Source organism: Chanodichthys erythropterus, chromosome 15 (genome assembly GCF_024489055.1).
Source record: "Chanodichthys erythropterus isolate Z2021 chromosome 15, ASM2448905v1, whole genome shotgun sequence".
NCBI classification, from domain to species: Eukaryota; Metazoa; Chordata; class Actinopteri; order Cypriniformes; family Xenocyprididae; genus Chanodichthys; species Chanodichthys erythropterus.
This window is the reverse complement of record NC_090235.1, coordinates 14,847,665-14,873,494: the sequence shown is the minus strand read 5'-3', so window position 1 is coordinate 14,873,494 and position 25,830 is coordinate 14,847,665. Positions and strand designations below refer to the sequence as shown.

The window sequence follows — 25,830 nt, the reverse complement described above, 5'->3', positions numbered from 1 at the left end:
TCCTGATTGTGCTTTTGTGTGCCCTTTTCTTTTCCTGTCTTTTCTTCTTTCCTGATGTATCTAGTTCTTCCACAGGCAGAAAGTCACATGGTAGCAGCAGATTCATGTGAACCACTCGTGTTCGCCCCTGGCCATTTTCTGGTCTCACTTCATACACTGGGCTGTCTGGATATTTCCTTTGAGTCACTATGTGAACTTTCTACTCCCAGAAAGATCTGAGTTTCCCTGGGCCACCTTTCTCTGTGAGATTTCGGACAAGGACTCTGCATCCTGGATCCAATTCTGCACCGTGCACCTTCCTGTCATACCTCTCCTTCCCTCTGTCCCCACTCTTGCGAGCCATCTTGGACGCCAGTTGGTAAGCCTCCTCCATTCTCTCTTTCCATTTGGCTGCATACTCTTGAGGGGAAGTACTTGTATCTTTGGGGCTCAGACCAAACATGAGATCAATTGGGAGTTTGGGGTGATGGCCAAAGAGGAGATAGTATGGCGAAAAGCCTGTGGATTCATGGCGCGTACAGTTATACGCATGTATCATCTTCGCAAGGGAACTTTTCCAGTAAGCTTTTTCCTCAACTGTTAAAGTTCTCAACATGGCCAGGAGGGTTCTATTAAACCTTTCGACCTGACCATTCCCCTGCGGATGGTACGGGGTGGTGCGTGAACCGTGAATCCCACAGTACTGCTGGAGCTTAGCAAACAGCTGATTTTCGAATTCTTTGCCCTGGTCGTGATGGAGCCTAGCTGGAAACCCGGACTTAAGGACAAAATCTCCAAAGATTTTCTCAGCTGCAGTTTTAGCGGCTTTGTTGGTACAAGCATAAGCCTGTGCGAACCGGGTAAAATAGTCCATCACGACCAGTATATACTCATAGCCTCCCTTACATCTCTCTAAGTGCAGGAAATCAATGGACACAATCTCAAGGGGGTATGTACTCACAATGTTGGTCTAAATCCAGCCGGAATAGACTCTCTGTAATTCTGTCCTGCATCTGTTCTAGATCCATGATTTTTTTCCGATCGCGTCTCCCGATTGCGTCTCTCGCTCGCGCTTCAGCTCTGCCTGTTTTCCTCGCGCCGCTCCAGCTGTTGTTCCGTGATCTCTCCTGGCTACTGGCTCACCAATATTTGTTCCACACTTAGTATACAAAGCTGTAGACAAGCGTGATGAAATGGAAATCAAGTGGTATTTATTAAAGCAGAAATAAGCAAAACTTTACAGCGTGCACATCATCGTGCATCATTATTCTCTTTTTCTCTTCCTCTCTGCAGGACCCCGGCAACAACCCTGGGACCCCAGCAACTCCTCCTCTAGCTGCCCAGCTGGAGCCTGATAATGCTATGCATTTTTAACCATCTCCAAAATGAAAGTAAATAAACAATTGTAAATAAAAGAACATTAAATTAAATAAAATAACAATTTAACAAAACAAAACATCTGTAGTTTCTTTTAAGGGGGGAGGGGGGGTCACAAATTATAAGGATATTTCCTATGCTTCCCACAGTAAGACTAGAACTTAATGGCTCATTGTGCCTAAATGCATGATGTTAATTAAGTGTATTATCTTAGAACTACATTTCTGATACATGGACATAATTTGATCTCAGTCAGCTCTGATAACAGATCGCTCTAAACTGTAATGAGGACACTTCTCTGTAAAGCTGCTTTGAAACAACATGTATTGTAAAAAGTGCTATACAAATAAATGTGAATTGAACTGAATGTTTATTCAGCTGGTTTATAGCTGAAAGATCTCTAGATTCAGGCTGATAGAGAAGAACAGAAAACAGGACACAAAAATAAATAAGAATATATTTATTAAATAAAGTCAGTTGTGTGCTTGTTGTGAGAGAATGACAATCAACAGGCAGAGAGATCAGCAGTGTCAGTGTCTTTAGATGGAGACATCTCGTCTTTATCAGGTGGATTTATAAAGACGAGTATAGTGAAACACTCACTAATACAAATGAAAGAGACACATGATCCTCTGCACAACACAACATTACAACAAGAAATGAAGAAAGGACAGAGACAGACTGAACTAAAAATGCAACAAAAAAAAAAAGAAAAGGTGCAAAAAATGATTGCTTAAAAGGTTAACTTTACTCTTTCCAGATGAAAGTGTTTTGTGATGGCCTTTATATCTTTATAAGTGGATATAACGGCAAAGCTGTTAATGTAATCACTGAGCTTCTCATAGATAAACTCTTCATAATCTTCATTAACTAGTTCACACCACTTAGAATAAAAAAATGAACAAACTTTTTCTCTAATTTCCTCGCTAACATTCAGGTTTTTCAGGTGTGTTTTCAGTTTATCTGCCTGTTCTTCTCCAAATGTCTTGAACTCGTTTAATGTCATTTCCTCAGATGGAAATTCAATTTTAAAGTTATTCTGAGAAGGAAAAAGAATAATATTTTCAGTATTTCTTATTTTTCTTATTTCTGTTGTGATATGTGTTTTAATAGTGCTACTTCTCTTTTTATTTTTTTTGTTTCCATGGAAACATATAAACTTTGATCTACAGTGTTGTTTTTTCATGTTTTTTTTGAACTCCTGTAATGCTTTTTTAATCAAAGGATCTTTATCATTCATCAGGACCTTCAGCTCTTTAACTATATTCCCTGATGCACCATAAAAGTCCTGGAAGGCGATGACAACCTCTATATTAAAACTGAACATTTCCTCAGAGAAACAAACTAACTGAATCATACAAGAATCACGATCTTTTCTAGAAAAGCAGGGACTATATTTAGTAAATATATATATAGCTTTCATCATTTGCTCGTTCCGTTTAATTTCTTTCTTTATTTCATGAATACATTGGTCTTCACTGTGATCTATATCTGAAAGACGTTTTTTCTCAGAAACATTAACTGGCTTAAAGGGTCCAATCAATATAGGCGGTCCATCTTTTAGTTCAATCACAGCAAAACCACACTGATTGTTAAATTTGTGTTCAGTGATATTAAAATGTTTTATGAACCCTGAAACCTTAGAAGATATTTTTTGATTTTTAGGAAAAAGGGAAAATATAGGAAACAGATAACCACAAAAATACATTAATTTAATTGTAATTTTAGCTATTTCCTTCTTGCTCAAATCATTGCTCCTGATGATGTCATTTTCATCTCTGTAGATCCACGGTGGCTCCTCCATCAATCTGACAAAACATTCAGAGTGAATCCTGATCAATAATCACTAATGACAGTAATTACAGCACTGACTGAACACGGTTCATGAGAACTTTAGCATTCATGTTGTTCACTAGAAAAGGAAAAACACTTTTATAATGTTTTGTTAATTTACTGTCCAGCAGAACATGTTCTAAAAGTCATAATAGTAAAAAATTATTACAGAAATAATACATTTCTTTTCATTGAACATTGACACAACAACAGTTTGTGGGAAAGATATTTTCATTTGTTTTCATTAAAAATCATATAAAACTAAAGGTTTTTTTTCACAAGCAGGGCTTTTTATTCCATTAGTGATGCAATTAATTTGACTAAAGCAATGTGTTTTTTCTAGCCCAAACAACAAGGGCACATTTTACCCCAAACACCATATTATTCTACAGTTACTGAAAAACTTGCCTTGAGCAAAACTGAAAATCATACAATCAACTTATTGAAGAATCAACTTCAGGTTTTTAAAACATGTAGTAGGTAAATGAAGTCAAATATGTGTTGTGACAGTCATCAGTGATTCGTGCTTTCCCTATTTAGTACTGGGGGTGGCGCTGTTGAGTGTATATACTACAGGGAACCAGTTACGAAGTTATTTAAAGGGATAGTTCACTCAAAAATGAAAATTCTGTCATCATTTACTCACCATCAAGTTGTTCCAAACCTATATAAATTTCTTTGTTCTGATGTACACAAAAAAGGATATTTGGAAAAATGTTTGTACCCAAGCAGATCTTGCCCTCCATTTAATAACATAGTATCCCCCCCCCCCCCTTTTATGGTAGTCAAGATCTGCGAGATCTGCTTGGGTACAAAAATTCTTCAGAATATCTTTGTGTTCAGCAGAACAAAGAAATTTATATAGGTTAGGAAAAACTTGAGGTGAGTAAATGATGTGAACTATCCCTTTAAGAATTGCCATTGCGGTTCTCTCTCTCTCTCTGTCTCATCAGGCATGCAGGTTATTCCCGGTCACGGTCATGGTAGCAGACGTGTTGTGAAAGTGAGTGTTAATTCAACATCTTTTGCTCTTTTAATGCTTATGATTTTGGAAAGCATTGGAAAGTTGTGTTGAGAACAGTTTTGTAAATGGAGCGTTTGTGTGAGAACTTTGTGAGGTCATCTTATGGTTTAAACACTAATTCAGGGCATCATGTAGAGTGTTTTGAGAAGGATTTTGGTGTGCTATATCTTTTATAAGTGAGCGGGTGTATGATGGGTGGGTGAAACAGTCTCATAGACTTAAAGGATTAGTTCACTTTCAAATAATAAATTTTCCTGATAATTTACTCAACCCCATGTCATCCAAGATGTTCATGTCTTTCTTTCTTCAGTCGAAAAATAATTAAGTTTTTTTATGAAAACATTCCAGGATTTTTCTTCATATAGTGGACTTCAGTCGCCTCCAAATGGTTGAAGGTCAAAAGGCCTTCCCTATTCTACTTACAGAAAGAACGCAGCGCCAGTTTTGTTTTTTTACAAGTAGAATAGGAAAGGTGTAGGTCATTCAGCCTAAGCGTTTTGAAGAATGCGGAAAGCGGAAGCACCCGCAAGGCAATCGTTTGTGTTTATAAAGCATATAAAGTTGTATTTTTTTAGAAAATGTCCGATGGTTTCACTAGATAAGACTCTTATTCCTCGTCTGGGATCATGTAGAGCTCTTTGAAGCTGCACTGAAACTGACATTTGTACCTTCAACCCGTTGAACCCCAGTGAAGTCCACTATATGGAGAAAAATCTTGGAATGTTTTCCTCAAAAGCCTCATTTCCTCATTTCTTTTTGATTGAAGTGAACTAATCCTTTAAGTTTGTGATGTCATCTCTCCACATCAGAATGGCATAGAGACTTGGGGTGCGCAGCTCATTTCACTCGGCTTAAGCCAATAAATCATAACATATCAACTTCAACAGCCAAGTCCTAGCAACCACTCACATTTTCTTCAGAATGTACATATCTAGTTATTATTATTATTTTGAATATGATGTACTAAATTGAGATGTGAGGATATGATCTGAATTGAGTTTGAAAAGAAAAGTTTTCCTTGACTGATTTGATTTCCATAATAGAACTGATTAATTCTTTAATAATTAATTTAATGGTTTTTAACTGTTTTTTACCCTGAATCCAAAACTTTTAAGTCCAAATACCGTCACAGTGTGTTTAGTCCTGTTGCACATACATTAAATATGTAAATTTTTACCTTCTGGGCTTAAAGCGCTTCTTGTTCTTCTCTTCAGGTTCATCAGATTCTTCTCTCTTTCTTTTCTTCTATAATGGAACAGAGGAATCAGAGTCAATGGTTAGTATGATTTTATCCTTATATAATCCTTAAACACAGTAGAATAATAAAGACTTAAATCCCCCACCTGAACGTCCACCATCTGATCGTCCGCCAACTGAACGTCCGCCACCTGAATGTCCGTGACTTGATCGTCCGCCAACTGATCGTCCGCCACCTGAACATCCGTGACTTGATCGTCTGCCACCTGAACGTCCGTGACCTGATCGTCCGCCACCTGAACATCCGCCATCTGATCGTCTGCCACCTGAACCTCCGTGACCTGATCGTTCGCCACCTGATCGTCTGCCAACTGATCGTCTGCCAACTGATCGTCCGCCAACTGAACGTCCACGACCTGATCGTCTGCCAACTGATCGTCCGCCAACTGATCGTCCGCCACCTGATCGTCCGCCACCTGATCGTCTGCCAACTGATCGTCCGCCACCTGATCGTCCACCAACTGAACGTCCACGACCTGATCGTCCACCACCTGATCGTCCGCCACCTGATCGTCCGCCACCTGAACGTCCGCCACCTGATCGTCTGTCAACTGACCGTCTGCCATCTGAAAAATGTAGTAAGCAGTAACATTTAAAAAACATTAGATGAACATCCAAAAAAAAGGTTTCAGAAAAAAGTTTTTTTTTCACCTGATCGTCCGTCAACTGAACATCCGCGACCTGATCGTCCGCCACCTGATCGTCCGCCACCTGATCGTCCACCACCTGATCGTCCGCCATCAGATCGTCCGTTAACTGATCGCCCGTCAACTGAACATCCGCCACCTGATCGTCCGCCACCTGATCGTCCGCCACCTGATCGTCCACCACCTGATCGTCCGCCATCTGATCGTCCGTCAACTGAACGTCAGCCATCTGAAAAATGTAGTAAGCAGTAACATTTAAAAAACATTAGATGAACATCCAAAAAAAAGGTTTCAGAAAAAAGTTTTTTTTTCACCTGATCGTCCGTCAACTGAACATCCGCGACCTGAACGTCCGTCAACTGAACGTCCGCAACCTGAATGTCCGTCAACTGAACGTCCGCAACCTGAATGTCCGTCAACTGAACGTCCGCGACCTGAATGTCCGTCAACTGAACGTCCGCGACCTGAATGTCCGTCAACTGAACGTCCGCGACCTTAACGTCCGCCATCAGATCGTCCGTTAACTGATCGCCCGTCAACTGAACATCCGCCACCTGATCGTCCGCCACCTGATCGTCCGCCACCTGATCGTCCACCACCTGATCGTCCGCCATCTGATCGTCCGTCAACTGAACGTCAGCCATCTGAAAAATGTAGTAAGCAGTAACATTTAAAAAACATTAGATGAACATCCAAAAAAAGGTTTCAGAAAAAAGTTGTTTTTTTTTTTTCACCTGATCGTCCGTGACCTGAACGTCCGTCAACTGAACGTCCACAACCTGAACGTCTGTCAACTGAACGTCCGCGACCTGATCGTCCGGCATCTGATCGTCCGCTACCTGAACCTCCGTCAGCTGAATGTCCGCCATCTGATAGTCCGCCACCTGAATGTCCGTCAACTGATCGTCCGCCACCTGAACGTCCGCCAAATGAACGTCCGCCACCTGATCGTCCGCCATCTGATCATCCGCCATCTGATCGTCCGCCAACTGATCGTCCGCCAACTGATCGTCCGCCACCTGATCGTCCGCCACCTGATCGTCTGCCAACTGATCGTCCGCCACCTGATCGTCCACCAACTGAACGTCCACGACCTGATCGTCCACCACCTGATCGTCCGCCACCTGATCGTCCGCCACCTGATCGTCCGCCACCTGATCGTCCGCCACCTGAACGTCCGCCACCTGATCGTCTGTCAACTGACCATCTGCCATCTGAAAAATGTAGTAAGCAGTAACATTTAAAAAACATTAGATGAACATCCAAAAAAAAGGTTTCAGAAAAAAGTTTTTTTTTCACCTGATCGTCCGTCAACTGAACATCCGCGACCTGAACGTCCGTCAACTGAACGTCCGCAACCTGAATGTCCGTCAACTGAACGTCCGCAACCTGAATGTCCGTCAACTGAACGTCCGCGACCTGAATGTCCGTCAACTGAACGTCCGCGACCTGAATGTCCGTCAACTGAACGTCCGCGACCTTAACGTCCGCCATCAGATCGTCCGTTAACTGATCGCCCGCCACCTGATCGTCCACCACCTGATCGTCCGCCATCTGATCGTCCGTCAACTGAACGTCAGCCATCTGAAAAATGTAGTAAGCAGTAACATTTAAAAAACATTAGATGAACATCCAAAAAAAAGGTTTCAGAAAAAAGTTTTTTTTTCACCTGATCGTCCGTCAACTGAACATCCGCGACCTGAACGTCCGTCAACTGAACGTCCGCAACCTGAATGTCCGTCAACTGAACGTCCACAACCTGAATGTCCGTCAACTGAACGTCCGCGACCTGAATGTCCGTCAACTGAACGTCCGCGACCTGAATGTCCGTCAACTGAACGTCCGCGACCTTAACGTCCGCCATCAGATCGTCCGTTAACTGATCGCCCGTCAACTGAACATCCGCCACCTGATCGTCCGCCACCTGATCGTCCGCCACCTGATCGTCCACCACCTGATCGTCCGCCATCTGATCGTCCGTCAACTGAACGTCAGCCATCTGAAAAATGTAGTAAGCAGTAACATTTAAAAAACATTAGATGAACATCCAAAAAAAGGTTTCAGAAAAAAGTTGTTTTTTTTTTTTCACCTGATCGTCCGTGACCTGAACGTCCGTCAACTGAACGTCCACAACCTGAACGTCTGTCAACTGAACGTCCGCGACCTGATCGTCCGGCATCTGATCGTCCGCTACCTGAACCTCCGTCAGCTGAATGTCCGCCATCTGATAGTCCGCCACCTGAATGTCCGTCAACTGATCGTCCGCCACCTGAACGTCCGCCAAATGAACGTCCGCCACCTGATCGTCCGCCATCTGATCATCCGCCATCTGATCGTCCGCCACCTGATCGTCCGCCATCTGATTGTCCACCATCTGATTGTCCACCATCTGATCGTCCACCATCTGATCGTCCGCCATCTGAACGTCCGTCACCTGATCGTCCGCCCTCTGAAAAAAGTAGTAAGCAGTAACATTTAAAAAACATTAGATGATCATCCAACAAAAAGGTTTCAGAAAAAAGTTTTTTTTTTATTTTTTTTATGTTAATGTAAGGACGTTTGTTCATAACTTTGAGATAACCTTGACAGAATGTTCCTTGTTCTGAGTCCAAACTAAAACAGTTCATGCCATTAATATGCCATCATACATGCAAAAAAAATGAAGTTTTTGTCTGTTTCCCTGTTTGTGTTCTTGTGTTTCTCGAGGCCACACATACACTGAGAGTTTCTGTTTCCTATGAAGTGAAACTTCACGAAACACACGACACGACACACCTACACCAACTCTGATGTCAGTCAAAGAAAAATAATTCAACAAGTTCTAATTTGTTGAAAAGAGATCAGCAAATGATTTACTTTAAATATTTATACTATAATATATAACACCGTCTAGTTGAGAATCATTATGTAGCAAAAGACACAAATATGATCATATTCAAATCTGAGGATGATGAATAAGATTCATGTTTATCTATTTGAACACATTCTTAAAAACACAAAAACTAATTTCTCTCTAATTTCAAAGACTTAAATGATTTTAGCAGTAAATCAGATCATTAAAAACTGTCGTCTTATAACTAAGAAATATGAAGAAGTGATACTGGATCTTTCTCCAGTATCTCCAAATATATTTCTAATATCTTTAAATGTATTTTTTAAAAATGTAATGTCCCAGTTTGTATATGCTGTGTAAACTCACTGATACACTTGTTGTGCTTTGTGGAGTTTTTACGTGTTTTATAGACTCGATATTGTTTCTTATTCAGACACAACACCCGCACCTGTGCTTCTAGAACTTTTTTACCTTCATCTTTTGAACCTCACGTCAAGCATTCATGATTTACAACATTAAAAGGGGAATGTGACAGTGAACAGGTTAAGAAGTAATTTAATCCTAAACTAATTCAAATTAAGCAGTATCACTCACCACAGCTGTTGAGGCAGAAACACCCGGGGCAGGAGCACCGAGGAGTAACTTGTCTATTTGATGGTGGACTTCTGTATGTCAGCCTAGTATGATCACTCTCAATCGATGGAACAGCCTTATTTATTTCCACTGCCTCCAGAAAAGTGCTGGTGCTCGTGCCCCGGGTGGATTGTTCTTCAAAAACTTTTCCTTTCTTGAAGCTGTTACAATACAAATTATCTGAGTTTACCATGGGTTGTTTAGTTGGCTATGCTTTAGAGTAGGTGAGTTTGCTCTTTTGTACTGTGATTAGGCCACACCCTTCAAAGTTGGGGGATTTCCAAAACAAGTTCCAACAATGCTAACCAAAGAAGCAATGCTGTTCATCTCAATTACTGTGTGTGTGTGTGTAGGGCACTAAACTACACCAAGAGTGCCAATACGGAAATGTAATGTCTGTACATATATGTCCCTATATCCGAATAGTGATGTCATATGTTTCATATAAAGCAATATATTATTACTACTGTAACAGCTCTAACACTGTTACCTTTAAAGGTTATGTTTTTCTGTGCCATTAGGGGGCGCTAACCATCTTCTTAGATGAGTATTTAGCCAGGTACTATACCTGAAGAAGTAGGCAAGCATTTGGATAGAGGAAGCAATGGCTTTCTGGTGCTGTTCAAGCTTTCTTTCTGAGGTCCTATGATTGAGGAATTTGATGCCTTTTGGTCAATCAGTATTTTTTCATGCATTGTATGTTTTTAGTGATTTGAATTTAATGTGTATTTGTATGGTGTATGTATTGATCACTTCAGACAATCATGCATGCTAATTGTGAATGTGTTTTTTGTTTAGATGGACCTTTATTTATATGCTTTCTTTCTTATGAGGAAAGTATTTCAAAAGGTTTGTTTCCACTGCCCACTTTGTTACCGGACTCATGGGGTGTTTTACACAAACACAAAGAACTGGTGGATTTTATATGTGGAAGAGAGGAGGATTCATTTTTACATCATGTTTGACTTGCTCATGTCAACATTGGATTACCACTAATTGAACACTTTGATTTCCTAAAGTGTTGGCTTTTGCATGGACATCACAATTTCAGCCATTACCAAACATTGTTGGCTTCATCATCATTTAACATTCATATTTCTGGTCCATACCACCCAAACATTGAACATTTCTTGAATAATTCTTGATTATCTTTTCATTCCTTTTCATATTTTCTATTTGGTGTTTTGCTGTTGTTATTTTGTGCAATGTAAATTTGTTTGTTTATGTCAACTCAGAGACGGCCCTCCCTATAAGTGAACTAAGCAGCTGCTTAGGGTCCCGCCGCCTCTAGGGGTAATGACCTTTATATATGCCAACATTTTTATTTCAGGTCACCTACCCTCTTCACTGAGGCCAATGCAACCAGGAGGATGGTCTTAAGGGGCAGTACTTTTAATTCAACTGATTGCAAAGGCTCGAAGGGATGACCCCAGAGATGCAAGCAGATCTATCTGTGCGGCCCTGAAGCGCTGCCAGATCAGCTGGACTGCCTGGGGATGGAATCTCCATTTGCCCGGAAGCGGAGGCTGCCATGAGAGCTCGTCGGCTGCACGGTTGAGCACGCCTGGGACATGAATGGCATAAAGCGACCTCAGATGCTTCTGACTCCATAGTAAGAGATGGCGGGCGAGTTGCGACATGTGACGATAGTGTAGACCACCCTGATGGTTAATGTAAGCAACGGCTGCAGTGCAGTCCGAGCGGACCAGTACATGCTTGTCTGTCAACAGCTCCTTGAAGCGGCTCAGTGCAAGACGTACTGCCAGCAACTCGAGGCACTTGATATGCCAATGCAGTTGAGGTCCCATCCACAGACCTGAGACTGCATGCCCGTTGTACGTGGCACCCCACCCCGTGGCGGAGGCATCTGTGTGGACCATCTGTGTGTTTCCAGCCTGCAGGAAAGAAGGGTCTGACCACTTGGTGAGAGTGTGACAGCAGTTCGGTGTCATGGGGACACGGAACGTACCGCTCTGCCACACCGATCTCTGGACCTGGCCGTGGAGCCAGTGTTGAAGCGGCCCATATGAAGCATGTGAGAGGCAGCTGAGAGTGGCAAGGTGGGGCCTGCTGGGCAAAGCTCTCGACCGTGTCACCGAATAGACTGACCTGAGACACGGGGGAAAAATCTCCATAAGCGATTTTGCCTGGTAAACCTGCAAAAGGGCCATGGCGTGCAGGGCGGAGGTGGCCTGACCACAGGCTCTGTAAGCTGTGGTTGGACACAGCTGCATCGCAACAGACCGCTTGCCTGGGGAAATCCGTGTATATCCCCTGGCCTCTCCGCCATCCAGGTTGGTGAAGGCGTTGGAGGGACCATGCCTGGCACAAACGCTATATGGCGTTCTCCAGGACTTGGTCACCTCCTCATGTACCTCTGGGAAGAAAGGCATCGGGCAGGCCGCCCCGAGGTACCAATCATCAAGCCGAGAAGGACCGGGACACGGTGGAGGATTCCAAATGAGCCCGACCTTCTCGGCAGCCCGGGAAAGCATAGCCGTCAACTCGGGATTGGCCTCGGGCAGAACTGCTGTCCCAGAGGGAGGCAACGCAGCCAAGTCTTCATCTTTTCACCTTGACGTGAAATCTTGTCACATTTCAATCTTGTCACATTTCAATCTTGCGGCACGAGATCCCATCACACCCCTAATGAATAGTATAAAATAGTATAGATAGTAGGGTAACGGTACATGTACGGTTCTGTCAGGAAATGAACACAGACAGAGGATCCAAGTGCAAGTATAACAATATTTATTGACAGAATTCGCTGTACAATAACTTCACTCCAAATGGACAGACGATGCAGAGACTGTGGCATGCAGAGACTGTGGCATGCAGAGACGGTGGCGTGCAGAGTGGTGACGAGCTGGGTGGCGCAGGGCTGCAACGGGTATCAGAGACCAAGGATAATCCAGCCCAGAAAGCAGGGCACACGATGACAGTCCAGAGATCTGAGAACCAGGGAGAGACAAACAGAGAGCACGACACCAGGACAGCCTGCAATGAACTGACAAAGATGACATGTAGACATGCACATTAAATAACACGCATTAACAAGACACGGCTGGCAACAGATCACAATCTGACCATAATGGGTGACGCCCACACAATCACTCACTCACACACATACACACACAACAAACACATGAGGGCATGTAAATGAATCCATGAACCATGACAGTACCCCCTCCTACGAGCGCTCCCAGGAGAGCCTACCTGTTGATTGTAATCATCTATAAGAGAGTGATCCAGGATGTCCCTGGCAGGAACCCAACTCCTCTCCTCCGGACCGTAACCTTCCCAGTCCACCAAGTACTGGAATCCGCGTCCCCTTCGCCTAGCGTCCAAGATACGACGAACCGAATAAGCGGGTTCCCCATCTACGAGATGCGGCGGGGGGGAACCGGGACCGGCGGATTAATGTTAGAATGAAAAACAGGTTTGATTTTAGATACGTGAAACACGGGATGAATTCTACGGTACGCTGGAGGGAATTTGAGGCGGACTGTCACTGGACTAAGAATCTTGGTGACAGTAAATGGGCCAATGAATTTGGGTGCCAACTTATTACATACGGAGTGGAGCGGAATGTTCTTGGAAGAAAGCCACACTTTTTGACCGACGACGTATATGGGAGGCTTCAGCCGGTGGCGATCGGCCTGGGCCTTGGTGCGCGCTCCCACCTGAAGAAGAGTCTCCCGGGCTCTTCTCCACGTGTGACAACACCTCTGGACGAAGGCGTGAGCGGAGGGGACCGCAACTTCGGATTCCAGACTAGGAAAGATAGGTGGCTGGTAACCTAGACTACACTGAAAAGGCGACAGGCCCATAGCCGACACTGGTAACGAGTTGTGCGCGTACTCCACCCAAGGAAGCTGCTGACTCCAGAAGGAAGGATTCTGAGCTACCCGACATCGCAACGTTCTCTCCAAATCCTGGTTGGCTCTCTCAGCTTGCCCGTTACTCTGGGGATGGAACCCAGACAACAAACTAACAGTCGCTCCCAGTAATCGACAAAATTCCTTCCAGAATTTGGAGGTAAATTGGGATCCCATCAGAAACCACGTCTACCGGGAGGCCATGAATACAGAAGACGTGATTAATGACAGTAACCACTGTCTCCTTGGCAGTAGGTAATTTGGGCAAGTGGATGAAATGTGCCGCCTTCGAGAACTGGTTCACTACGGTCAAAATCACCGTATTGCCCTGTGAAGGAGGGAGGCCTGTGACAAAATCTAGCGCTATGTGGGACCAGGGTCTCGAAGGGACAGACAACGGTTGAAGAAGCCCATCTGGGGAACGACTGGAAGTCTTACCATGAGCGCAGACAGAGCAAGCCTAAAACAAAATTACGAATGTCGCGAGCCATGCAGGGCCACCAGAATCATTGCTTAACCAAAAATTAGGTATGACTAACCCCTGGATGACAAGCCAGATTGGAATCATGGCCCTATCGGATAACGTCTGAACGTAACCTCTCTGGCACAAATAATCGACTCGGCGGGCACACGGCGGAGGCGTTACCCCTTCTAAGGCCATGCGGACCTTCGACTCGACCTCCCATGTGAGTGAAGAGACAATAAGTCTCTCAGGTAGAATGCACTCGGCAGTGGACGGGTGTTCGGAACGGTCAAAAATACGGGATAGCGCATCGGGCTTGACGTTCTTAGATCCGGGGTGATAAGATAGTGAGAAATCGAAACGACTGAAAAAAAGAGCCCACCGAGCCTGCCTAGAGTTTAGTCGTTTGGCGGATCTGATGTACTCTAAGTTCTTATGATCGGTCCAGATGATGAAAGGTACCCCCGAACCCTCCAACCAGTGACGCCATTCTTCCAAAGCTTATTTGACCGCCAGCAGCTCCCTGTTACCAATGTCATAATTACGTTCGGCAGCGATAAACGGTGGGAGAAAAACGCGCAAGGATGCATCTTATTGTCCGCGGCGGCGCGCTGGGATTAGTGTTGCACGATATACCGGTACTAGAAAGGTATCGCGATACCCTGCTTTTAAAAACGGTACGGTTCTTCATTTTATTAGTACCGGTACTTTGAGTGCCAGCTGTATTTCCTAATGTGCGACAGCAGGGGGCAGTGTGCGTGCAGCGCGCTGCTTCAAAGGCACATTATTGAGTGCGTGTTTATTCCTTTCAACTGCGCAACGGCTTTTATGGTGACGAAACGAGAGGTATGGTTGCAAATACAGGTACTTTTGCAGACCGTCCACAAATTGTTGAGAAAGCAGATGCACAAAGCAAAATATGGCATTATTTTGCTTACATTGCCGACAGTCAGGGCAAGCCCACGGACACCACAAAGCCCGTCTGCAAAAGATGTTACAAAATAACGCAAGCGAAGGGAGCATCCAACTTGGCAAAGCATCTTGCCGACAAACATCCCGATTTGTACAAAGAATTTAAAGAGCGACAGGTTAGTGAATGTGATACCAGCGTTATGTTTATGCTCTCAAAAATTAAATAAGTGTTATTTATATTACTCATGCAAGCAGACATCCGCAAAGAGGTGTATTATTGAGTCTAATAAGTGATATCTGGTTGCTAAAATAAAATTAATTTTAAAAAACATAAATATGTGAAGGGAATATACAGTTATATTAAACCAATTTATGCTTTAATAACATTGCTCTAATTACATTATATTATTGCTCTAATTCCAATCACACAATTCGTTATTTACGTGCAGTTAGTGAAGGATAGGCGGAATTGCGCTGAATGACACACAAGAGAAGCGCTCTCTCTCTCTGTCGCGCGCGCGATCAGTTCTCCTCGCACCTGAATAGTCAAATACACGTGCACACAGATGTCTAAATGTCCATCGTGTGGAGTATCTCGCGTGAATACAGTCGGTTATGGCTTAAGTGGACGTAAACAGGTGGGTAATAACTGGATATGCGTCAGTTACGTCCATGCATTCAGCAGCCCAATTAAATAGGCCTGTCCATCATTAATGTTAATCAAACAACAAAAGATGTTAAATAAATGTAGGCTATATGTTAAATAAACCTAGTGTATCTGAAAAAAGATTATTTTTAATTTACTGTTGTTTTTGAAAAAAGCATAATAGCACATAATTTACAATTTTATTGAGCATGAAAATAATAAACTTTAAAAATTATATTAAATCTAACTTTGTAACTTCATGGCAATGAAGCTCAAATCCAGAATTTTCAGCTGCACACTGGTGAAGAAAGAAGTTCTGTCATATGTTATTTATTTACTTTTCCTACTGTTTTAGGTTTTTGCCATAGTATCGTTTAAGTATCGGTATCGTGATACTGAAGTTGGGTATCGTATCGAAGTCAAAATTTTGGTATTGTGACAACACTAGCTGGGATAGCACTGCACCTACCCCCACCTCTGACACATCAACCTCCACCACAAACTGACGTGACGGATCAGGGGCGACAAGAATGGGAGCCGAAACAAAGCGGCTTTTAAGGTTGGAAAATGCAGCATCAGCTGCATTAGACCACCTGAACGCCGTTGCGGTGGAGGTCAAGGCAGTCAGAGGAGCAGCTAGTTGGCTGAAATTGCGAATAAAACGCTGGTAAAAATTGGCGAATCCCAAAAACCTCTGCAGGGCTTTGCGTAAATCTGGGATTGGCCAATCCACCACAGCCATCCATCCATGCGCACCCCCTCGGACGACACGATATAACCCAAAAATGGAACTGACTGTGCATGGAAAACGCACTTCTCCGCCTTGACAAAAAGCCCATTCTCTAACAGCCTCTGGAGCACTCGTCTGACGTGTTGCATATGTTCCTGGAAAGAAGAAAAAAATATCAATATGTTGTCCAGGTAGACATAAATTAACTGATCGACCATGTCTCTCAACACGTCATTAACGAGTGCTTGGAACATGGCGGGTGAGTTGGAAAGGCCGAAGGGCATAACCAAGTATTCAAAGTGCCCTCTAGGGGTGTTAAATGCCGTCTTCCACTCATCCCCCTCCCTAATGTGGACCAAATGATAAGCATTGCTCAGGTCCAATTTCTTGAAAAGAGACGCGCCCTGCAGCCGTTCAAATCAGAAGACATCAACGGCAAAGGATAAGTATTCTTTACCGTGATGTTGTTCAGTCCTCTGTAATCAATGCACGGCTACAGTGACCCATCCTTCTTACCCACGAAAAAAAACCTGCCCCCGCGGGAGACGAGGAAGGGTGGATGATCCCAGCTGCCAGAGAATCAGAAATGTATTTCTCCATGACCTCCCTTTCTGGATTAGAAAGTGAATATAACTTGCCTTTAGGCGGAGAAGACCCTGGCAATAACTCTATAGCACAGTCGTAGGGACGATGCGGAGGGAGAGAAGCAGCCCGGGACTTACTGAACACTTCCTTCAGGTTGAGGTACTCCTCAGGCACGTTTGACAGATTCACCGACTCCTCCTGTAACACAGAACGAGACACAGAAGAACAAGCAGACAACAAACAAAAGACGCATGACAGTGACTGCTCCACTCTGCCACCGAACCCTGGCCCCACTCGATCCTGGGCTTGTGTTTCACCTGCCACAGATGTCCCAAGACGGCCGGATGGAGTGCAGATCTGGAGATGAAAAATGACAACTGTTCAGTGTGATTACCGGATGTGATGATGGTTAAGGGCTCCGTGGCATGTGTGATGGTGGGTAACTTCTGTCCGTTAAGGGCGAGAACAGATATGGCATGTTCCAGGGGGTGAATAGGTATGTGCAGTCACGTGGCCAAATCGTGGTCCATGATGCTGCCCTCCGCCCCCCAGTCGACCAGAGCCTGGCAGAGGTGATGTTCCGATACCCATTGCAGTCTCACCGGGAGGAGTGTCGCAGACGAGGATTTCTCCAGGGAAAGACCACCCGACAGTAACTTCGGTCCTACTGTCGGGCTCTGCCTTTTACGGGACATACCTTTAGAAAATGTCCTGCTCCACCACAGTACAAACACAGTCCCATCTCTTTCCGGTGTAATCTCTCCTCCCGGGAGAGCCGAGCTCTACCCACCTGCATGGGTTCATGATCGAACGGGGGACCGACCGTGTTACCTCCGCTGGCTCCCGTTTCCTACAGTTCTTCGAAGCGCGCTACTGGCCTCTTACGCTCCGCACGTTCTTGTAAGCGGGCATCCACTCGTAGCATGAGCTCGATAAGTCCGTTGAGACTGGTGGGCAAATCCAACGGGTAGATCTCCTGTTGAACATGGTCGGCCAACCCATGCAGGAACATATCCCACTGCGCCTCCTCATTCCACTTGCATTCCGTCGCCAGGGTGCGGAACTCAATGGTGTAGTCAGAAACTGGTCAAATTCCCTGCCGCAGGTCCGCGAGCTTGCGAAAAAAATGCTCTACAAGCATCTGGTTCTCCAGCATACCTCTCTGGCGCAGGAATACGTGGCTCTTGTTGACTGCTGATGTTGGCGGATGGGTGGGGAACAGATGGTGGAGCTGGCACAGTGGGAGATGAGAGATGTTGAACCTGGGTAGAAAGCTCAGCCACCTGCGCCACCAACGCCTGAACGGCACGAGCAGTGTCAATCACTTGCTCGTCCTGATGATCCATCCGTTGAGCATTCTTGCTCAAATATTCCTGAAGATCCGACGACCTTGCTGGATCCATGTTGGTCAGTTCGTTCTGTCAGGAAATGAACACAGACAGAGGATCCAAATGCAAGTAGAACAATGTTTATTGACCTAATTCACTGTACAATAACTTCACTCCAAATGGACAGACGATGCAGAGACGGTGGTGTGCAGAGTGGTGACGAGCTGGGTGGCGCAGGGCTGCAACGGGTGTCAGAGACCAAGGATAATCCAGCCCAGAAAGCAGGGCACATGACGACAGTCCAGAGATCCGAGAACCAGGGAGAGACAAACAGAGAGCACGACACCAGGGCAGCCTGCAACGAACTGACAAAGACGACATGTAGACATGCACATTAACTCCCTGAGGTCTGAAAACGCGGCAACGCTTTTTGCAGGATTTTTTTAACATTGCAGCAAAACAGACTTAAAATACTCCGTCATTTCGTGTCATAGAGACATAAGTAATATATCAATTGAAACTATAGAATGTCTTCTTTTATTTGTGTACACTCAGAGTAAAAACACAATGTTGTGCTTTTTGTAAAATAAAGAAAACTAACATGATGCGTGATCTCTCCTCTCCCTCTGAACGAACTCCAATCTGATAGTTCTCAGAAAATGAACTGTAACTTAGTGAATACGAATGACAAAAAAATTAAACTTATGTCTAAAGAAACGTTGAAATGTCAGGTTTTAAATCGTGCAAGTCAAATCGAAAACAAACATTCTGTGTTTATATAATCTGTATGAAAAGAGAGCCATGTCAGAAGTCTGTGATTCAGCTCATTATCCGCTAATGCGGCCACGCCCACGGAGCCAGCGCTATTCAGACGCAAATTCAGAAGCAATACATGCATACATCGTCTCAATCGTGTATTTATTGTCTTGAAAAGTGTTTATTTGGATGTTAAAGCCATGGTTAGCGATCTCCGGCTGCAAGTATGAATTGAAAACACAGTATCCAGCACTCATAGTGATGACAATAAATATTACTTCTCAGTATAGAAAATTGACATAAATATATAAGAATCCATCAATATTTCTCCAAATGTGCATGCTTTTAAGCTAAAAGCCTATATGAAATGCCATAGAGGTAACATAATTGTTCAGACACTTTGCATCACAGAAATACATTATATTTTAAAGAATATCATAGAATACCATTATTTTAAATTGTAATAATATTCACAGTATTGCTGTTTATGATGAGCTGAGACATTATTACAGAGGGTTTTTTTCACAGCCTACCTGACTGAAAGGCCTCATTAATATGCAAGTCATGTCAGGTCATTATTATGTGATTCTTTTGTCTTCTCAGGTGTAAATGGTCCATTATTCATGCAGATTCACGCCTCCACGCATATTGTGTTTCTTGACAAAAAGTGTCTTACAAAAACTAAATCAATATATTGTTTTATATGAAGGAGTAGGCAGCATAATTTTTACATAATTCTGAAGCAAAAACTCTAGTCTACAACCTCCAATACCCAAAAGTCTTGTGAACACAGATTTAATATACTTTTTTTGGCCTTATTTCAGTGACTTAATTTTTTTGTTTTTTCAATAACCATGCATAAACATTATTCCTTCAAAAATACAAACATGTACATACATGTTCCTCACATATTATTGTAGCCTAGTTTGTGCTGAATACAGTGTAATTACACTTTTGTCATTTATATGTTTATGAACAACTGAAAAAAGCACAAATGTCAGGGCATGTCAAAACTTCTCCAAGCCCCAAATCAGCCTCAGACTCCAGAGGGTTAAATAACACACATTAACAAGACATGGCTGGCAACAGATCACAATCAGACCATAATGGGTGACGCCCACACAATCATTCACTCACACACATACACACACAACAAACACACGAGGGCAAGTAAATGAATCCATGAACCATGACAGGTACAATGAATAGTCAGTCACGGGTGATCCACACTCCAATCCAGAAGGGGGAGTGCATGGCAATACAACGCTGTCTGCTTACCACCACAACAGGAAAAAGAGCAGAAGAAGAACAGCCCATACGTGAATGACTTGAGCACTTGACAACAAAGTCCACTATGAATGCGAAAGATCCACTAGAGCAACATATATGTCTTTCTGTGCTCATGGACAAAGGAGAATACTTTGAAAGACTGTGCGAAATGGAGCGAAACATGGAAAATTAAGTATAGGAGGGTTGGGCTTAAGCTTTATTCTGCATGACCATATTCTACATCCCATAATCCTACACTGTTAAAAAAAAAAAGTCAAATTTACGGTAAAATACTGGCAGCTGTGGTTGCCAGGAATATACCGTGAAAAAAATGTGGAATCTGTAAAAGACAATACGGTATACTGGTTTTGTAACCCTAAATTTTACAGTAGACAACGTATTTTTTTTTACCAAAATCATGGTAGAAAAAAACAAATATATTTGTCAATTATACAGTAATTTTATGTAAAAAATGCAACTTTCCATAGCTTTTTACGGATATTTGCAGTAAAAAAAAAAAAGTTATAATATAATAATATATACAGTAATTTGTTGTTAATTTAACAGTAATACACTGTAAAAAAAAAATCCCAGTAAAATTTACGGTAAAAAAAACGGCAGCTGTGGTTGCCAGAACTTTACCGTAAAAAATACAGTAGCAACATTAAAAAAAATCTGTTAAATTTACGGTAAAATAAGGCATTTCATTAACTGATATAATGTTAATTTACCAACCTAATGAAGTACTAATATCTGTTTTGTACTTTTATAATACACTGACAGTCACCAAACACAGTGGTGATGAGAGTCACATGATGAATCAAAGTTCATCACAAGCAGCTTTTCCACAAGCTGAGAAGCACAATACTAATATATAGAAGGTGCACACAGTGTCATTCACACACACACTAAACACCATCATGGTAACATGCATGAAATTTTAAAAATGCAATAAACATTAATTTAACAACATTAGATGTAACATAAAACCCTAATGTACATAACTGATTAGAAAAAAATGAGAAAAACTAAGAAGAAACAGAGTTATTTCAACAAAAATATATCAAATGTGAAATGTCACGCAGGGAATTGTGGGAATGTTAATTTATGGTTTTTCACTGTAATATTTACAATGAATTGTTATTTTTCACTTCCAAAAACTGTGAATTTAATGGTATTTTACCATAAAATTACATTAAATGTACCATTAGATTTATCAGTTATTCACCGTATATAGTACGGAAACTTTCTGTAAACCAATTAATAGTTTTTCACTGCAGCATTTTTACAGTCTTTTACTGTTAAAATCACGGTCATTTTTTAATAGACCCTATTATGGTAAATAACTGTAAAAATAACAGAAATATGTTAAACCTTATTAAAACCTTTGACAGTAAAAAACACAGTGAAATTGTATAACAAATTACAGCATTTTATTTTGACCAGATACATTTTACGGTAAATTCCTGGCAACCACAGCTGCCGGTATTTTACCGCTAAAAATACAGTACAATATGAGGAACATAAATAGTTTACCGTACATTTTACATTTGCAACCGCTAAATATAGAAAAATCTAAAGATGCTCATATATAACCAAGGTAGTGAATATTACTGATAAACAATGAGAAAATTGGACATACCATTTGAAAACAGACTAAACATATCATTTTCTCTATTCCTACCAAACAGCATAGATCTTGAGAATACAGCATGTGTCCATATATATGGCTGGTAATCCATGGAGAAATGAATAAACATGAAACAAAAAATGACCTGCCCCTGACCGATCAACAGTAATGAGTCACTGGGTCCTGCCTTGGTGAAGGAAAGCACTCAGTGGAGTTTCTAATGCGCATGGTGTCGAAGATACAAGCTCTGCAGGAGTACTTCAATGTCCATCAGGAGTTCACTTTGGACTGGCAGGATCCCCTCTGCAGCAAAAAAATGGATAAAGTTTCAAAAGTTTGATCAGTGCTTGAGCAAAATGCACAGAAATGAACAAAACGTGCTGTCAAAAACAGATCTAATGATAAATGATTTCTTAGGTGTAAAGTATGCAGTTCTTAAAGGATTAGTTCACTTTTAAAAAAACTTTTGCTGATAATTTACTCACCCCCATGTCATCCAAGATGTCCATGTCTTTCTTTCTTCAGTCGAAAAGAAATTAAGGTTTTTGATGAAAACATTCCAGGATTTTTCCCTATATTATGGTCTCCAATGGGACCCAAACGGTTCAAGGTCCAAATGACAGTTTCAGTGCAGCTTCAAAGGGCTTTAAACGATACCAGACGATGAATAAGGGTCTTATCTAGCGAAACGATCACTCATTTCAAAAATAAATAAAAAAGTTTAAGTTTTATAAGCACAAATGCTCGCCTTGCTCTGTTCTGTGATGCGCGTTCGTGACGTCACGTAATACGCAATTACGTTGAAAAGGTCAAGTTGACGTGTTTACAAATGTGCGGAAGGAGGACCATATACACCACATATTCAAATGTATTTGTGTCAGTTTATCGTTTAAAATGCCCATTTCGTGTGTGTATCCTGGGTGCTTTAATATTAAAAAGCCTAAAAGAAAATTTTCTTCAGGACAGAAATTTTTCAAGCGTGACCTTTTCAACGTAATTGCGTATTACGTGACGTCACGAATGCACATCACAGAACAGAGCAAGGCGAGCATTTGTGCTTATAAAACTTAAACTTTTTTATTTATTTTTGAAATGAGTGATCGTTTCGCTAGATAAGACCCTTATTCATCGTCTGGTATCGTTTAAAGCCCTTTGAAGCTGCACTGAAACTGTCATTTGGACCTTGAACCGTTTGGGTCCCATTGGAGACCATAATATAGGGAAAAATCCTGGAATGTTTTCATCAAAAACTTGAAGTTAATGACTGAATGCATGGTGATGAGACCTATCATTCAATCTACATTTTATAGCGTCAGTTTCCTTCATCGTATGAAACTGCTCACCTGGACATGAACCTGAGCTCGGCTGATTAAGATTAGTGTCTCCTGTCCATCTTTCTTTTGCAAAACTTGAATAATACCACTGCTTACCTCTTATTGAATCTTTGGGTGCAGACTTAATTGAAGAGCCTCGTATAAACAGGGTGTGATGTTTAGGGAAACCAAAGAATACAGGCGCCATCATTTCTGCCAGAAGACTCACAGGGGGGCAACGAAGCTTTCATTGTGGACTGGCTAGATCCCTTCTGCATTCAGAAAGAAAACAAAAAGGGCATACACCATAAATAATAATCCCACACAGCAAAAGGACTCTGTGGCGGATCCACCGCAGAGGTATCGCGCAGAGGCGGAAAGTCCAGGGCTCAGAAAGTAAAAGTCCTGACATATATTTTTTCCACCCACTGAAGCAGTATTAAAGTTAATGAGATAATTAAGTGATTAATTGAGTGATGATTGAGCATTATTGAAGACACCTGATGATAACAAACAGAATCACCAAAGGAGAAAATCACAATTTTTAAGACACCATCGTGGGGATGAGGGTTTGCTTTAGTTGGGCTCTTGAACCTTCAATTTTTAATATTAAATTTTGTTTGGGCTGTTTTAACTGAGTTATAACATCCAGACAAGCAGAAAGAAAAGATGATCAGGTTTTGTTGGTTATGTTTTCACATGCTTATTACTTGATCTGAATCACTGAACTCATTTAGAGCTTAATCTCTGAGTTAGATTCACATTATTGATTACAGCAGAACTGTGATTCTACAGCACAAGATCCAGTTTTTTTTTTTTTTTCAAAATAATTCAAAGGTTTCATCAAAAGTTGTTCTCAGTAAAAAAAAATAAAAATAAGTTGCTCTCTCATGTTGTAGACACACAGATATCAAGAATCAGCCTGTGAATCTCAACAGTGGTGAGAATAATAAAGCATGTTGCAGTGCATTCTGGGAGCCACCAATCAAAATTCATCCATGGCTCCCATCATGCATTGCTGCATGAATAAATTATGAGCTGAATTGTCTTAGTAATTTCCTTTATTCTCATATTTTATTTTGTTCCGTTTATGCGACTTTTTAGTAGCTTGTTTTCTAATGTTCAGAGTTGATCTGTTGATCAGAATATGTTGCTTGTCACCGTCGTTGAGATTGACAGGCTGATTCTTGATGTCTGTGTGTGCCTAAAATAAGATTTATTTATTTTTTATCACAACAACTGTTAAGAAATCCTTCATATTTTATTGATAAAGCTGATCTTCTGCTGTAGAATCACAGTTCTGCTGTAATCAATAATGTAAATCTAACTCAGAGATTGGGCTCTAAATGAGTTCAGTGATTCAGATCAAATAATGATCATGTGAAAACATAACCAACACCACCTGACCATCTTTTCTCTTTGCTTGTCTGGCTGTTATAACTCAGTTACAGCAGCCCAAATAAATTCTAATATTAAAAAGTGAAGGGTCAAGAGCCCAACTAAAGCAAACCCTGACCTCTGTGATGGTGTCTTAAAAATTGTGATTTTCTCCTTTGGTGATTCTGCTTGTTATCATCAGGTGTCTTCAATAATGCTCAATCATCACTCAATTAATCACTTATTTATCTCATTAACTTTAACACCGCTTCAGCGGGTGGGAAAAAAATATGGCAGGACTTTTACTTTCTGACCCCTGGACTTTCCACCTCTGATTAAGATATTTAAGTAACTTTTATAAAAGTTCACTAGAAATAAAACACATTACTGGTGTGAGACAAAACAATGGTACTGAGATATTGTAAGATAAGCTTTCAGTTAAAACAGCTCAAACTGCGGTTTAGTCTGAGACTAGCTTAAGCCTCGTATGTGAAACCAGGGCGAGTGGTTTAGAGGTAAATGAAGTCAAATGTGTGTTGTGACAGTCATCAGTGATTTCAGTGCTTTCCCTCTTTAGTACTGGGGGTGGCGCTGTTGAGCGTATAAACTACAGGGAACCAGTTTGGAAGTTTAAAGGGAACCCCTGTGTTAAGACTTGTATGGCTTAGTATAACTTAAATTATGTCTCTTAATGAAATATGTAGTAAAAAAAAAATATGAAAGATCAATGTTATTTAAAAAATCCACATCATTTTATATATATATTGGATCAAGGGCGGTGCCATTTTGTTTAGGTGTGCAGTCGATGGCGTCAAATGGTTGCACAACCCGAAAAACACAACACGATGCCACATTGCGCAACTTTTTTTATAATGATAATTGCATCATACAATAAGCTGCAGTTTTTAGGCAAAATGTTGAAGTCAAATAAATCAAATACTTTCATACCTGGATTACCTGGATACACAAATCAGGTAAAGTGGGTACTGAAGCCAAAAAAGTTTGGGAACCACTGCTTAATAATTGTAAAAAGGTTATAATGATGGACCAGTAACTGACTTACATGTTACATGTTAGTCAAGTTCTAGTTTCACCTGACTGTCAATTGCTGTAATAAATTTATCAAATGTTCCAAGGATTCATATACCCACTGCGCAATGTGCCGTCGGGGTGACGTCTTTTTCATGTAATTTTTGGACGTTCAAATTCGGTTCATTGAAGGGGTTGTTTTGTAACGCCAGGCGACGTCTTTTTTCGACGTCTTCCGCACGTCTAATGTTGACGTCCGTGAACCTCCGTGAAAGGGCTATTTATAGTCCAATTGTGGTCGTCTGTGGACGTCTTTTCAACATCAACTTTA

General features: G+C 41.9%; 1 protein-coding gene across 4 annotated transcripts; it reads right to left on the bottom strand.

The window, feature by feature from the left end:
- Window positions 1-2,039: 2,039 nt before the first annotated feature.
- LOC137037947 (tanabin-like) lies at window positions 2,040-9,823 on the bottom strand. Of its 4 annotated transcripts, none has more exons than XM_067412386.1 (10): window positions 9,545-9,823; window positions 8,207-8,566; window positions 7,787-8,116; window positions 7,417-7,701; window positions 6,852-7,331; window positions 6,432-6,761; window positions 6,122-6,346; window positions 5,557-6,036; window positions 5,391-5,458; window positions 2,040-3,164 (listed from the first exon to the last, which is right to left on the bottom strand). In XM_067412386.1, the coding sequence occupies exons 2-10, from the start codon at window positions 8,534-8,536 to the stop codon at window positions 2,090-2,092; spliced, it is 3,603 nt and encodes a 1,200-aa protein (XP_067268487.1). In that variant the 5' UTR covers window positions 8,537-8,566; window positions 9,545-9,823; the 3' UTR covers window positions 2,040-2,089. The 4 variants fall into 4 exon arrangements, with proteins under 4 accessions (XP_067268487.1, XP_067268488.1, XP_067268490.1 ...); XM_067412387.1 differs by having other exon boundaries at window positions 6,122-6,316; XM_067412389.1 differs by lacking the exon at window positions 6,852-7,331.
- Between the last annotated feature and the right edge of the window lie 16,007 nt (window positions 9,824-25,830).